Source organism: Apium graveolens, chromosome 8 (assembly GCF_009905375.1).
Source record: "Apium graveolens cultivar Ventura chromosome 8, ASM990537v1, whole genome shotgun sequence".
NCBI lineage: Eukaryota > Viridiplantae > Streptophyta > Magnoliopsida > Apiales > Apiaceae > Apium > Apium graveolens.
In genome coordinates, this window is record NC_133654.1 from 42,944,007 (window position 1) to 42,960,607 (window position 16,601).

At 39.1% G+C, this 16,601-nt stretch overlaps 1 protein-coding gene across 1 annotated transcript; it reads right to left on the reverse strand.

Annotated features, from left to right (window-relative positions):
- Positions 1-6,611: 6,611 nt before the first annotated feature.
- Positions 6,612-7,088, reverse strand: LOC141679523 (uncharacterized). The gene has a single exon (XM_074486004.1). The coding sequence runs from the start codon at positions 7,086-7,088 to the stop codon at positions 6,612-6,614; it is 477 nt and encodes a 158-aa protein (XP_074342105.1).
- Between the last annotated feature and the right edge of the window lie 9,513 nt (positions 7,089-16,601).

The window sequence follows — 16,601 nt, forward strand, 5'->3', positions numbered from 1 at the left end:
TTGTAACTAAATTTATTATTATTAAAACCTACTCCCTCTTTCTGTGTACGAAAGTATACACCGGGGACCGAGAGCAATCACTCATTTTAACGCTCTTATATATATTGGGGGATGGAGAGCCGACATGTATTTTAACGCTCCTTTATAACATATTTACGTAAATTATTTTAATTTATTTTTTCTTCTGAATAAGAATTTGATTTTTGAAGTTTAATATAGAAAAATAAAATTTTAAAAATAAATTAGGGAAATATGTTTTTTATTCATCTTATAATGCGTGTCGAATATTGAAAAAAACTGTATATAATTGAACGAGATAGAGACAATAATATAGTTATATAAAAAGAAAATTAGTTGATTCGAAACATGTTTTTCATTTTTCCAAAGTTTGGAAATTATATATTTTTTGGAACATGTTTTAATAGGTTTCATTGATTTTCTAAGAAAAAGAAAACTTTAAAAATCTCTAAAATTTCAAAGATAGAAAAGTAGAATTTTTTTTGAAACTAAATAGGGCCAAGAAAAAACTGGTGCTAAGAGTATCTCCAAGGCTATTAGCTATATTTATTAGCTAAAATAGTACAAAATAAATATTATGTAAAATTTGTTATACCTGTAATCAATTATACTTTAGTGGTATTAACTAAAATGATTAGCTATATTTGAAAAAAAATTTATTGTTATTTTCAAATTTCAACAATTATATTACATGATTGTTTTTAACATATATATAATTTTGAAAAAATTAATAATAACAAACTAATTATGTTTTTAGTAAATACAAATGAAACTAAAATATTAAATTAATTAAAACATATTTAAGGATATTATTCTTATAATATAAAAATTAGAAGAATTAGTTAAAAACATTACTCTTATATGTTATAAAATATTTAACTAAATTTATTATTATATTAGCTTATTAATAATTTTAAAATTATAAAATATATATTAAAATATTATATAAGCATTTAATGAAATTTGGTTGACAATGAAATTTTTTACAGTTTTTCATAAAATAACTTCACACTTCACATTACATAAAATTAAAATAATATACATATGTGTGTGATGAAATACATCTAAAAGATAATTATTAATTTTAGAGGGAAATAAAGTCGGGGATAAAAAATTTTGAGAGGGAAATGACGTGGAGTGATATTAATTATTGTGCTTCAATCAACAAATCTAGCGTGTTTGTTTATAAACATCTAAAAATATAACTAACAGGTGTCTTTATTGGAGTTGTATTTTTTTTACATATCATCTATATTTTTGAAATTATAGCTGCCACGTGGGTTTCATTGCTAACATGTGCATACCCTTAGAGATGCTCCGGGCACGATTTTCCGCTTTATGTTTTCTGGTTCCGCGAAGGTTCCGCGAACTAGGGAGGACATGCCCGCAAGGGTTGACTCAGTTGGTTAAAGAGAGGAAAACTAACCTCTTGGTCACAGGTTCGAATCCCACGGGAGGAGAATTTATGATTATGCCTACTTAGCCAGAGCCTGTCGCTTAAATGCGGTTTACCTTGGTTCACGTGGTTTGTAATAGTAGGGTTTACCCAGTGCGCACCCGAAGAGTAGCGGCTGCGGGTTACCTACGATAAAAAAAATAATAAAAATAAAAAAAAAAATATTGGGAGGACACGTGAAAAGTGTAAGGTGCATATGCATTCTAATTAGAGCAACCAATTTTGTATACTACACCATAAAACGACATTAGAACGACACGATATAAATGTATGTGTTCAATTTTTTGATACACGAACACGAAAGTAGACGACATGAAAAAATAAGAAATCTAAACGGGTATAAATTTGTGTTTGCCCTTGGATACATGACATGACACGAAAGTATACGAAATAATAAATTTTTTAATATTCATATATTCATATATATAAATATATATATTACTTTAATATTATATGTATATATACATAAAATTCATATATATTTATAAAAATATATCCAAAAATATACAGTTATACGTAAATATGTAAATATATATATATATATGTATGTAAAATTATATCCAACCATATAATATTTTATATATTTATTAATTAATTAATTAATTTATTTTTATTAACGAAATGTATACGAACGAACACGAAATGATGAGTTACGGATATGTGTTTACCCTTAAATACACAAATGCTAAATGAGTCGGATATGTATTTATCATTTACTACACGAAAGAAGAAAGTACACAATACGAAATTATACGAACGACACGCATTAACAGCTCTCATTGTGATGGGTTGGTCTATGAATTTGTACGACGAAATTTCAAAATATGCTAAATGTATTATACGCATACTGGCGTTCGCCTTTTTAGTCAATGGTGACGGTCGGGACTTGTTTGATTTAGTAATTTTACTTTTTATTTCATTTTCCTGATCGATTTCATAATGTTACCGAGATAAATTGTAAGATTTTTCTAACGATAATACAAGTAAAATTTAATAAGTAAAGATTAGTCTGTTCGATGTGATGTCATTCATTTGTAGGTCACACTTCTCATCATCATCCGTTGCTTGTAAAATTCAGCTGTTTAACTATTGTCATTATTTTATTTTATTTTTTAAAAAATGTTGTGAAGATGTTCATTTCGAGAATGTTTTCCTTTTCTTGAAACAAGAAAATCTCTTTTAGAAATTAATCATTTTCTCCAAAAAAAATTTTCTAGATTGAATTTTCTTATTACAAAATACTAGTATTATGGATAAAAAAGTTGGTTATAATTATTGAGATATTTATTACTAGGGTTCGAGGGCTCAAGATCTTTAATGGTTGCACTTGTATTTCGTAGCTTAAATCTGCCTTCACAAGATGCCTATTTATCTCTGTGAATTTAGAGAATCAAGCCAAAACGTAGTTCTTGGTGGAGGGGTGAGACCCTTTATATAGATATTGGATGTACTTGAATTGAACTAGGATCAGGAGACTTGATAAATAAGTATTCATTTTGGAATAGACTTTGGAGTCCTAATATGTAGGAATCAGATTCCTTATTGATTTGGGTGCCTTAGAGACTACTCAATGAAGAATTATATCCTTTATAGGATATTTCAATGAGCTGCATTTCACCCAATTTATTAATTACGAAATTAATAAATAATCAATGCTTTGGACCTCATTAACAGGGCTTCGTTACTGGACCATATCGGGTTTAACTGATTCAATATTAATTATGCTTCTAGGCTAATTTCAGGCCCATATCATTTGTCCTTCAACTTTTGCGAAACCCGATTAAGATTTCATAGAAGTTAAAGTTTATACCTTTTCTGATAATCGTTTTTATCGTAAAGTGTGGAGCGACCTAGACATTTACAATGATTCTCCCTTTGGGATTCATCCCTATGAGCTTCACTAATTTTTCAAGAATTTGTTGGTACCTTCTGGTATTTTTCATAATTGTCCTTAATTTTTCAGGATTATTCCAATACTCACAGGTATTTTTCTTAATTTTTCAGAAATACTTTGTCCACAAATATATTTTGGAAACTATTTTCTAATTTTCCTGAATTTTTGGGATTATCCCTCTATTTTCCCTATTTTTTGGCAATTTTCAGCTATTTTTTCATTTTTAGCCCATTTTCTGATTAATTGAATAATAAAAAAATGGGTTGTATGATGTCATACATCCTAGGCGTGGGTCACCCCGCCTAGGAGATAATTTGTGAACCACACTATGAATATTGCTTCTTAGGCGTGGGTTGACTTCCCATAGCTTCAATAGATCCTAGGTGTGGGTTACCACCGCATAGGAGACATGGTTTAAACCACGCCTAGGAATTGTGTCTCCTAGACGTGGTTTGACCTCTCTCCCTTCAATAAATCCTAGGCGTGGGTTACCCCTGCCTAGGAGACATGGTTAGAACCACGCCTAAGAATTGTGTCTCTAAGACCTGGTTCGACCTCTCTACCTTTAATAGATCCTAGGCGGCATGGTTTGAACCACGCCTAGGAATAATGTCTCCTAGACGTGATTTGACCTCTCTACCTTTAATAGATCCTAGGCGTGGGTTACCCCCGCCTAGGAGACATGGTTTGAACCACGCCTAGGAATTGTGTCTCCTAGACATGGTTTGACCTCTCTAGCTTGTCTTTTCTTTTTATGACGAAATATGATTTTTAACATATCATGGGAAAAGTTTCCTCCCTTGCTTTTTTGGTATAGAAAATTCTATAGTTCTCTTGAATTTGGTTGAATATTCCTAATTATGAATTTTATGGGCTTTCCGCCCTTAGATACCCGCAGACCCAAAATTTCAGCCCAATTACCTTCTATATCCAGTTGAGTAACCGGTTGGTGAGGCTATATGTGGGGGTTTGAGCTCATTTTTCACACTTCACTCCAAATAACTTTTTTTCTACACATTTCTCTCATTTTTCTCCTCCGTAAGGCGATTTCCGGCTTCATGCACAATGGTACCTTTCACCATTTTCTGTCTTTGCTTGAAGATTCCATTGGAATCTTCATCTTCTTCCATTACCTTCAAAATTTTCTGGGTTTCTACATCCTTCATAAGAATATCAATGGCAGACTCCGATTCTTCCCTTTCTCAGCCTCCTCAAGACGTCCCTCGCCATTCAAGGGCTAATCGAGGTAAAAAAATCCCTCGTCCATGCTTCCGTAATTTCTCTTAGGGATCTTTTAACTGAGTTGGTCAAGCCTTCCCTAATATTCTCCATTTAGATGCATATTATTATCCTTCTAGATATGATTCTGATAGAGTAGGTACTATAGCCCGTTTATTTGGGATTTCTGCTCCGTACAGGGCTGAGGCCGTAAGCCAAAATGACAGAGCTTGTTACCCAAAACCCGGGGGTCATTCGTGTATATAAAGAAACTTTTTATGATGGCTTTTGTATTCCCCCAGCATCCTTTTATTTTTTATATTTTAGCTGAAGCCTGTGTCTGTCCAACTCAACTCACACCTAATTCTTGGCATTTTATTCATTGTTATATGGCCCAATCTCATAAACATGGATTTAAGCCCAACGTTTGTGGCTTTCAATATTTATTCAAGTTCATAAATGCCCCTGATGACCAAAGATGGGTCAAAATAGTTCATAGGTCCCTTGCTCGTTCATGTTTTGTCTCTGGTACCAACCCTGACTCCTATCCTGACTGGAAAAGTGAGTGGTTTTATGTTTACTTAGACGCCGAGGAGGGCTAAGACCATTTTTTCAGGCCCAATTTTTCCAAAAGTGTAGATGGTTCTCCGAGGGATTTAAAATTGTGGATAGACAAAGATGCGGCCATCAAGGCCATAATAGCTGATAACTTGAATCATTGTGCTATCATCCTTTTAGAGGGCAACTTAAAAAATTTACGTCTAAGAGACCTGGGTCTTGAGGGTATTTCTTTCCTCTTTTGACTTTATTGTTAATTTCCATGTGTTATCATCTTCTAATTTTTTTGTATTTTTGCAAGTAAGGCAGCTTTGGACTCTATTTTCAAGAGAAGATAGTCTCCTGCCTCTCGGGTTCTGTAATTGAAGCTACCATGAGAAACGTGTGAGGGTTGGTGATGACCCTTCGGTCACTGTTACAGAGAACATTCCCACCTTCATATCTGAGAGGCCTCTTAGCCTTGATGAGGATACCTCCCATTTCACTATAACCTGGGGTTTACATAGAAGGGACACGGTTGTGTGGAGTTCGGAGGCGGCCGCTATATGGTCTGAGAGTGTGGTTACACCACGTGATCAGGATGAGATCATGGAGTCTTCTGACGATCTACAAATTGAGTGCCTTGGTTCCCAGGCGGTAGCTTCGGTAAGCTTCTACTTCCCTTCTTTAAGTATTCATCCTACTTGTCTTTCCTTTACATATATAGCTTACTGTGCTAAAACATGTTTTTGCAGATGAATAACTACCTTCACAATACTTTTTAAAATCCTCGTTATTGAACTGTGTTCCATTATCGGTTACCAAGATTCAGGGAATTCAATATCCGCATATGATTTTTTCCTATAGGAATTGAGCAACTTGTTTAGTTGTAATCTTGGCCAGGGGCTTAACTTCGATCCACTTAGTAAAGTAGTCAATTGCTACAATTAAAAACTTCCTTTGAGCAGTAGCCATCGGGAAAGTCCCAAGAATATCAATTCCCCACATAAAAAATGGGAGTGAGGAGTTTATGGAAGTAAGCATTTTGGGTGGCTGCCTTACTACAGGGGCATGCTTTTGACATCGATCACATCTCTTCACGTATTCTTTGGCATCAACCATCATTTCTGGCCAGTAGAAGCCTAAACGAGTAATTTGTGGGTTAAGGCCCTGCCCCCCAAGTGTTGGCCATATATACCTTCATGTACTTCTTCGAGAGCAAGCCGAGCCTCGTCTGACCTGAGGCTTCTTAGATAAGGGATTACGACAGACCTTTTATAAAGAATCCTATCAATCAAAGAATATCTTAGGGCTCGTACAGATAATTTTCTCGACTCCACTACATCACTAGGAAGCCATCCAGTTTGTAGATGAGCCTTAATAGGATCTATCCATGACCCTTCAAGTCCTATAGGGCAACTAATTTGACATCTATGCTTCGTATTTTTAAACACGAAAGTACACGCTTCCAGAAGTTTCTTCCATTTCTCATGAGGCAAATTTGGACACCACATCGACCTTAGCATTTTCTTCTCTTGAAATGTGCTCGGCATGGCACTCATCGAATTGAGTCATCACAACCCTCACTAGGCGTATATATTTCACCATGGTTTCATCCCTTGCTTCAAATTCTCCTTTGACTTGGGATACCACGAGCTTCGAGTCTCCCATGCTAGCTATTAAGACTTCATATTCAGCTTTATTATTCGTGGTGGGAAAATCCAACTTCATAGCATATTCAATTAGGAACCCATCAGGACTTTGCAAGACTAGTCCAACTCCACTTGAATTTGTTTTTGATGCCCCATCAAAATAGAGTACCCAGAATTCCTTGTCCTTGATCTGCTCTCCTTCACTCTCCTTTTTCCCCCATATCTTGAGGTGTATCTTCCTGCCCCCGACTTCTTGGTTGGTGATGGTACATTCGACCATAAAGTTAGCCAAGTCCTGGGCTTTGATCGCCATTCGAGGTTTGTACTTATTATCGAATTCCCGAGCTCAATAGCCCACTTGATCAGCCTTCCACTGGCTTTTGGAGTGTGAATGATATTTCTTATAGGTTGATTTGTCAATACTTCGATCTTATGAGCTTAGAAGTAGGGACGTAACTTCCTTGAGACCATCACCAAGGCCAAGGCAAACTTTTCTATAGTCGAATAATTCAACTCGTCCCCATGCAGAATCTTACTGACGTAATATATGGGTTTCTGAACTTTAAGCTCCTCCTTACCAATACGGCGCTAAGTGCATTTTCAGAAACAACCAAGTATAAGTACAGAGTCTCATCCAAGACTGGCTTGGCCAACAAAGGGGCTTAAACCATGTATTTCTTCAACTCTTCGAATGTCGTCTGGATTTCATTGTTCTATACAAGGTCTTTCACTTTCTTCAATGCTTTGAAAAATGGTAAACACTTGTCGCGGGACTTAGAGATGAAACGTCACAAAGCTACAACCCTTCCGGTAAGTTTTTGAACATCCTTTACGGAACGTGGAGACTCCATGTCCAAGATGGACTTTATCTTATCTGGATTGGCCTCAATTCCCCTCTTAGATACCATCAATCCTAAGAATTTTACAGAACCTACTCCCAAAGCACACTTGGCAGGATTTAACATCATTTTATGATATCTTAAGACCTGAAAAGCTTCCCTTAAGTGGGTTACATGATCTGCCTTCTCGAGGCTCTTGACTAGCATGTCGTCTACATAAACCTCCCTGGTTTTCTCAATTAGGTCATTAAAAATATTGTTCACCAACTTTTGGTACATGACTCTTGCATTCTTGAGACCAAATGTCTTAACGAGATAACAAAAAACACCAAAGTTAGTGATAAATGATACCTTGGAAATGTCATCTTTATGCATCTTGATCTAATTGTATCCACTAAATCCATCCATGAAAATCAGCATCTCGTGCCCCGCAGTAGCGTCTATCAGGGTGTCTATTCTCGGGAGAGGGAAACAATCCTTCGGACACGTATCATTCAGATCAGTGAAATTAACGCACATTCTCCACTTTCCATTAGCCTTATTTACCATTACATGATTTTCCAACCATTCCGGGAACTGTATCTCTTCAATAAAACTAGCCTCTAAGAGATTCTCAACTTCTTGCTTGATAGCTTCCTGCCTTTCAGGGGCAAAACTCCTTTTCTTTTGCTTTACGGTCTTTCGATTCGGATCCATGTTCAACTTGTGTGTATTCAACTCCGGGTCTATACCGGGCATATCTGCTGCCGACCATGCAAACACATCGTTATTCTTTTGCAAGAACCTTATTAACTTCCCTCTCAGGGGCTCTTCCAATGATGCTCCAACAACCTTTACTTTTTTCCAGATCTTCAAGAGCCAAGGGAATTGGGATCAAATCCTCAGCTGGGTTTCCTCATTTTTCATCATTCTCACGGATATCCATGTCTTTTATAGGCAGAACCTACCCCCGAATCCATCTACCCTAAGGGAGGCCACATAACAACTCCCTGCCATCTTTTGATCTCCTCTCTCTTCTCCTATCCCGTTTCTGGTGGGAAACTTCATTACTGAATGGTAAGAAGAGGGGACTTCCTTAAAAGTATGTATTCCCGTTCTTCCCACGATTGCATTGTATGTTGATCCAGCCTTAACCACTATAAAGTTCAACATCTCTGTTGCTTGCCTTGGTTCCTGACCCATAGTCAAAGGCAACTTAATTATACCTTCCACGAGGCATTCGACTTCAGCAAATCCTTATATCGGCATATCCGTCGGGGTTAATTGAGAGTCATTGTATCCCATCCTTATAAAGGTGTCATAGAGTATAATGTCCATTGATGCCCCATTGTCTACAAGGACTCTCTTCACCGGGCTATTTCCTATGATAGGTGTTATGACTAAAGGATCGTCACGAGGAAATTTAACCCCTTCCAAATCGAAATCATCGAAAGTCATTATTACTCCAGTCTTGGCCCTTTTCGGGGCTTTCCTAACTATGTGCATGACCTCACAAGCATAGGTCTTCCTTGAGTTTTTAGAAGTGCCGGCTGCGGTCGGTCTCCCAAAGATCATATTTATCACCGGTCCTCGGGGCTGAGGATTTCTCCCCTGATTATCTTGATCTCTTTTACGATCATCAAAGTTTCTTCTCCCATTATTATTTCTTTCTCCATCTTCGGTATACTTACTCAATCTCCCTTTTCGGATAAGGAATTCAATTTCATCCTTCAGTTATCGGTATTCATCATTGCATTACCAACATCCTTGTGAAATCGACAATATTTTCTCTTATCTAGCTTAGCAGGATCAGCCTTTAGGGGCTTAGGCCAGCGAACATCCCTACCAGCGGGCTTTGTTCACTACTATCTTCTTCATACTTTCCTCCACCCTAATATACTTCCTAGCCTTGTCTTGGAGCTGTAACATGCTTTTAGGGGAGGCTCTTAGCTAAGGACATCTTGAAGAACTGGTATTTAGTCCCTTGCTGCAGTGTTATCATAGCTAGCTTGTCGTCAAGATCTGGGACCTTCAAATCTTCCTTTGTGAAATGATTCAGATAGTCTCTTAGGGAATCCCTCGCTCCTTGTACAATACCCATGAGGGATGCTGAAATTTTCTCATGCACTCTGCCATTAATAAATTGCTTGATGAAAGCTTGGCTCAAATCCTTGAAAGATCCAGTCGAGTTTGGGGGTAGAAGGCTATACCACCTTTGAGCCATACCCGATAGGGTTTGAGGAAAGGCCCGACAGTTAGTAGTGTCGTTCAGGGCTGTAACAATAGGGCGTTAGAGAACGTCCCGACATGATTAGCAGGGTCTCCAGTACCATCGTATATTTTGATGGTGGGCATCTTGAACTTCCTTGAGATGAGGGCATTCATTATCTCGTCAGTGAATGGTGGGTTTGGATCATCAGGATCTCCTAGGGGTATTAAATCACTTAATTATACATAGAAAGAATCTATATATTTTATATGGGGCAACAACCCTTCTTGGTACTGGAGCATCCAGGTCTATGATTGGAGGAAAATCTCTTTTCCTCGCAACAACTGGAGGTCTTGGGGTCAGGTGCGCCTCCAGGTCATGCGTAAGCATTTGGATCTTAGCTTCATGAGCCCTAATCCTCTCCTGGACATCTTGGGTATTCAACCTTTGAGTTCTCTTGGGCCGCTGGTTTGTACTAGACATCGGCTCTTTATCAACACGCCTCCTCTTTGGAGTGACCTCGTTGTCCGATGATTCGGAGTCTCTATCAGAATAGGGTCCAGAGAATTCTCGATACTATGGTATATGAGCCAAACCACGTACGTATTGAGGCGTCCACCCTTGTTCTTCGCTCCGGTTAGAGTGTTCACTTCCTTCAACCTCGGGGTATAGGGGCATCACGTAATGGGGGTTAGTGATCACGATCATTGAATACTCATGCCCAATGGGTTGAGGGTTCACTTGTGCATGTAGCTGCTGAAATTAGGGTTTTGTCCATTGAGGAGCCGGGGGATTCGTCCCTTATGGACGAGCCTCAGTTGCCCCTACCGGGGTTCCTCCTTGGATGGAGGCATAGGTCGAGTGCGGTAGTACCTTTACCACTGATGCAATTGTTTGCGATGGTACATGAGTGTCTATCCCACTGTTGTTTCTCCTCCGTGTGTTCACCATGGTTGTTATTGTCTTCCTACAAAAGGCGCCAAATGTTATGGATAAAAAACAAGGTTATAATTATTGCGATATTTACTACTAGGTTTCGATGGCTCAAGACCTTTAATGTCTGAACTTGTGTTTCGTAACTTAAATCTGCCTTCACAAAATGCCTACGTATCTTTGTAAATTTAGAGAATCAAGCCAAAATGTAGTTTTTAGTGGAGGTGTGAGACCCTTTATATATATATATTGGATGTCCTTGAATTGGACTAGGGTTAGGAGACTTGATAAATAAGTCTCTTTTTTAGAATACACTTTGGAGTCCTAATACATCAGAAGCAGATTCCTTGTTGGTTTGGGTGCCTTGGAGGCTACTCAATGAAGATTTCTATCCTCTATAAGATATATTCAATAAGCTGTTATTTCACCCTATTTATTAATTAAGAAATAAATAAATAATCAATGCTTTGGGCTCATTAACTGGGCTTCATTACTGGACCATATCGGGTTTAATTGATTCAATATTAATTATGCTTCTAGGCTAATTTCATGCACATATCAACTAGGTACCCAAAATTGTAATATATTTTTCAAAATATTGATGAGTAATATATACTCCTTCCGTCCCGTTTTTATTGTCTATTAATCAAAATCCACCTTTTATTCAATCAAGTTTAATAAATTAATAATTACCATAAAATTGAATTGGGATAACAATATTGACCTTATTTATTTACTTTTATATATCATTGTTTACCATAATTATAGAATGTGAACAATTATTTCTGGAAGAGGGGAAATGGTAATTGTGGACAATAAAATCGGGACGGAGGGAGTATATAATTGATACCTTTTCTAATAATATTCTCTACATCAGGATGATAAGTGCTTATCAAAATCGTAGTATAAGCTATTACGTCATATTATATGAGTTATTTTAAATTTCGAAAGATATTATTAATAAAATTCATTATATGATAGCTAGATTTTGGTGGGGGTCAACCGAAAAAATAGAAAAATTCATTGGTGTAAATGAAGTAGTCTATGCTTACGAAAAGAAATGTGGGGTTTGGGATTTAAGAATAGGGAGGCTTTTAATCAAGCTCTTATTCCTAAACAAATTTGAAGTTTTTTAAAAAAATCAAATTCATTATATGGTAAAATTTTAAGGAATGTTACTGTCCTAAGTGTTCAATTATGGAAGTTAAGTGTGGTTCTATGGCTATTTTTATTTTGAGGAGTCTAGTGTGGGGAAAAGAAATCATCATTAATGATATAGATAGGGGATTATCGATAGAATTAGTGTACGGGTTCTTGAGGTTCCTTTGCTTCCGAGACCCGTTAGTTTTAAAGTATTTGATAAACCTTATAATATTCCTCACGATCTCTATGTTGTGAATTAAAAACTTGGAAATTGATATTGGGATGATAATTTTATTGAAAGAAATTTTACTAGCGAGGATGTTCCTTATATTCTCTCTCTACCTTGTGGAGATACATATAATAAAGATGACATTTTTGGCATTACTTGATATTGTAAGGATAAACTTGTACACCAGTATTTTGGAGGTTCGTGGTTGGAATAAAGATCTAGGAATAGTATTTACTGGAGGAGGAAGGTTGTGTGTGGTGGTGGCTAAGCTTGTATGGTGACTCCTCAAGAAAAAATAAGGTTTACTCTTAATCTCATAGAGGGCCTGAATCTCTTCTAGCAAAGAGAGAGGAGGGCCTTTCTGCTAACATAGATGGACCAAATTTTTGAGAGAGGTGGGCTGGAATCCCCTATAGAGTTGAGCCTGGACCCCTTATAGAGGTGAGCTCGAGTTTGGAGTGGTGGGATGAAATCCCTTTTAGCAGAATGGGTCGAAACTCCCGCCTCACTTGCCTTGATTTCATGTTTTTCATTAGGGTCAATTTCCATCTTCCATGTCTTCATTATGCTCCACTTTAGCATTTTATATCAAATGAGGTGGGCCGGAGTCCCGGCTCTCTTATTGAGGAAATCTAGGGGTTTTTACCGAGCCCATGTCCAAATTTGGGCATAACAACTACCCCCAATTCCTTGTTGTCATGTTAATGCGATAAGGAATTTTATCAATTTCATCCCTCATTTTTTTAACATCATTGTTGTTCCCAAACTAAGCATGTCATTTTTCAACAAAGCATAAGGAGCCTAGGCTTCGAATCTCATTAATATTGGCATGCAACTCTTTATTCTTTAAGACAGGTTGAATCTTTCACTCGTGTCGATCTACTTCTATGATCAGCTTACATGCTCCATCGTGATCCTTATGAGTCTAGTACACATTGATGTCTTCTTATGTGATGTAAGATCTCATGCTTTTAATATTTTTTAAATTGTAATACTCTTCAAGCTATGTTTTCATCTTCTCATCAATGTGATGAACGCTCAACTCTCTCCACCCCCCGGTTACTTGAAGTCATGTAATAAAATATAAACAAAGTGCTTCGTGGTTATAAATAATAGATTCTTCTAAAATTAAGCAATTGGATAGAAGTACACATCTCTAAACTTATGTGAGCTAGACTTGTAGAGCTAACGGGGACCTGACACGAGCCACCCAGGTGGGGGGAGGCCCGGTTCATTACGCCTAGAGCAGGCATATGCCCGGATTATATCACGCGGAGCAGAAGGATGCCAAGATGGCACCACGTGAAATGGGAGGAGACCCAGCTCATATTACGTAAAGAGGGAGGAGACTTGGTTCGCATCGCGCAGAGCGGAAGGATGCCGCCTTTCATCACTCGGAGCGGGCTAAGGCCCCACTCTTGTCAAAAGACTAGGAAAGGCCCGACTGGGGTCGCGCGGGTGGGAAAAAGCCCGAAACACGTCACGGGATGGGGAAAGGCCTGACTCTTTTCGCGCAAACGGGTGGAGGCCTGGCTTACGTCAAGAGATGTAAGAAGACCGGGCTCGTGTCGTTCAAGCGGGTGGAGGCCCAGCTCGCATCATGTAGGCAGGAAGTGGCACAACTTGAGTCAAGAGAAGAGGTAAGGCCTGACTCGTGTTGTCTTAGCATGCTGAGTACGCCTGACTTGTATCACGTTAAACGGGCAGAAGCTCGTCCCGTATCGCGCTAAGCGGGAGGCCGAACTCAGGTCGTGCAGAGTGAGAAGAGGTAGCACCACAACGGCGATGACTCGTCTCACGTCGTAATAGAGGTAGAGGCCTAAATTTGCATTACGTAAAGTGGGCTATGGCCCAACTTACGTCAAGAGACAAGAAAAGTCCTGGATCACATCATGCAGGCGCTTGGAGACCGACTAATATTGTATTTTGCGGGTCGTGGCCCGACTCGCATCACACGTAGAGTAGTACGGCGCATGATGGCCTTGCTCGAGTTGTGAGATCCGGTGATGCCTGACGGGCACGATGTCGAGCATCTAGTTTTCTCGCCTCGAGTCATCGTAACATGCGGAGACCGACTCGCGTAATAAAATACGGAGGCCTATCTTGCGTCATTAGATCTAAAGGGGGCCTGACTCGCGATGCTTAAAGCTAGCAAATGATCGGCTCGTAACCCATGTAGTAGGCGGGGGCCCGACTTGGATTGCACACAGCGGGAGGAAGCCCGGCTAGCATTGTTCCGAGCATGCCTACATTAATGCGTCTTAATATTACGCCACATAATTTTGAGATGAACCAATAGCATTGTCCTCGCGTATATATTTGAGGGTCATGCTAGCCACCTAGAGCTTCTTACTTATGTTGTGATGCCAATCTTGTCAAGAACCTAGATCTTGCAAAGGATTTTGTTGATCGTGCCACACATGTAGCCTCACTAGTTATTACATTTGGAAATTTCTTAAGAGTGATACAGCTCCTCGAGACCTCGTTGGCGAAGCCTATTGGAGGCCATAATGATCATATTGTATAGTGAACTTTTCTAAAGGTGATAACCACACCTTATAAGAGACCTCGTTGGCCAAATCCATAGAGGGCCTCGGTGGTAAAAAAAGCATCACGATAAAGGGCATCTGAAAAGAGGCACCTCAAAACCTAGTTAGCAAATCTGGTTATCGAGATATCCCAATATAGGGAATCTCACGTAGAGGCGTGTCATGACCTTGATGGCTAAGCTGGTCATGGAGGAATCCCTAGAAGAAGCATCTCACGAAAAAGCGTCCCAGGACCTCGCTATCCAAGCTGATCAGAAAGGCATCCCATGAAGGAGCATCTCATAAAGAGACATCTCAAGACCTCGCTGGATAAGATGGTCATTGAGGTATCTTAGTATGGGATGATGTTGATCCCAAAATGTTGAATATTCAGTTTATAAATGAACTCTCTATATACAAGTGGCTCATTGTTGAAAAGGGCTTCCCCTATTGATGACCGTGGCACGGAGATTTCTCGTTACCCCCTGGTCCATCACGTTGGTGGATCTCCCCTCGGGAGAAGCTAGCTTATACATCGGTCCATTACAGACCTCACTGCCTTATTTCTATGAGATCGATGACATTCCATAGATTGCTGTTGGACCACCTTGATCCACTTATTCTTCTTACTCCCCCGACTAGACTTATCTTTTTGATCTAAACATCCTTTTCCCTAAGATGTAAAAGGTCCCTCCTTCCAGTGCTAATTGTTATAAGGAGAATTTAGTACAACAATATTTTAGAGGTTCTTGGATGGAATAAAGATCCAGGGTTGGTGTTTACTGGCGTAGGAAGGTTATTTGTGGTGGTGGTTAAACTTGTGTGATGACTCCTCAAGGAAGAATAGAGTTTTCTTTACTCTTTGTCGAGTGTCAACATATGTCTCATACAAGTGCCTACGTACCTTATTTATAAGGATCAAACCTCACGTAGTTCTTGGGGAACAAGTTACATCTCTAGGGTTAGGGTTTTTCTACACATGCATCCCAAACCCATCTCCAAATGAGGCTTTCAACCAACTAGTCACGCAAATCCTGATCGGCCCCACATGGTTCCTACAATCTCGCGGCATCTCCGTAATTCCCCCATGATTATATGAATGTTCCTTGTCGACCCCAAAATTTATGAATAATTCAAGCATATGTGACTAATTATCCATAATGCAGCTAGAATGTGCATGATGCCAGTCGTCCTAGTAGCCTCGTCTCTCATCAACAAGAATTACTAAAAAAATGGAGAGGTGAGCCCGTATGTTCTGTCCCTTGTTTGACGTTATGCCATTTCCTCAATAGTTTATTCCACCTTCCTTGACCCTTTCATGGGATGCGAGTTCACAATTCAAAGAGTCTTAAATTGTCTTATTCACTAAATGCGAGCTCATGAGCCCAGCGTGCACTGTCTATCTATCGTGTGACAAACCTTTCACGCGGAGGGCCTGCAACCCATTCATCCAAGAGTAAGTGATGCGAGCCGGCCCGATCACCTCGGCTCACACTAACCCTCCTGGTAGGGCCATTTCCACTTCCCAAAGAAAATCATGAAGTGAGCCCGAATCTCTGCTAGCGAAGAGAGAGGAGAGCCTCTCGGCTAGCATAGAGAGCCCGAATCTCTGCTAGCGAAGAGAGGGGAAAGCCTTTCTGCTAGCGTAGAGGGCCCGAATCTATGAGAGAGAGGTGGGATGAAACCCCTTAGAGAGGTGAACCGGACCCCTTATATAGGTGAGCTCGATTCCTTTGGAGTGGTGGGTCGAAATCCCTTTTAACATAATGGGCCGAAACTTCTGCCTCGCTTGCTTTGATTTCATATTTGTCGCTACGTTCTTTTCCTATCTTTCATGTCTTCATTAGGCTCCACCTTAGCATTTTATATCAGTTGTGTTGGGCCGGAGCCCCGGCTCTCTTCAACTCGATTTGGTTTGACCCAATTTTAAGAAAATCTAGGGTGGGTCTGTTTAGAGCCCATATCC

Coding starts and splice junctions, on each gene's coding strand:
- LOC141679523 (XM_074486004.1), bottom strand. CDS start 7,088: ATGGCGATCAAAGCCCAGGACTTGGCTAACTTTATGGTCGAATGTACC.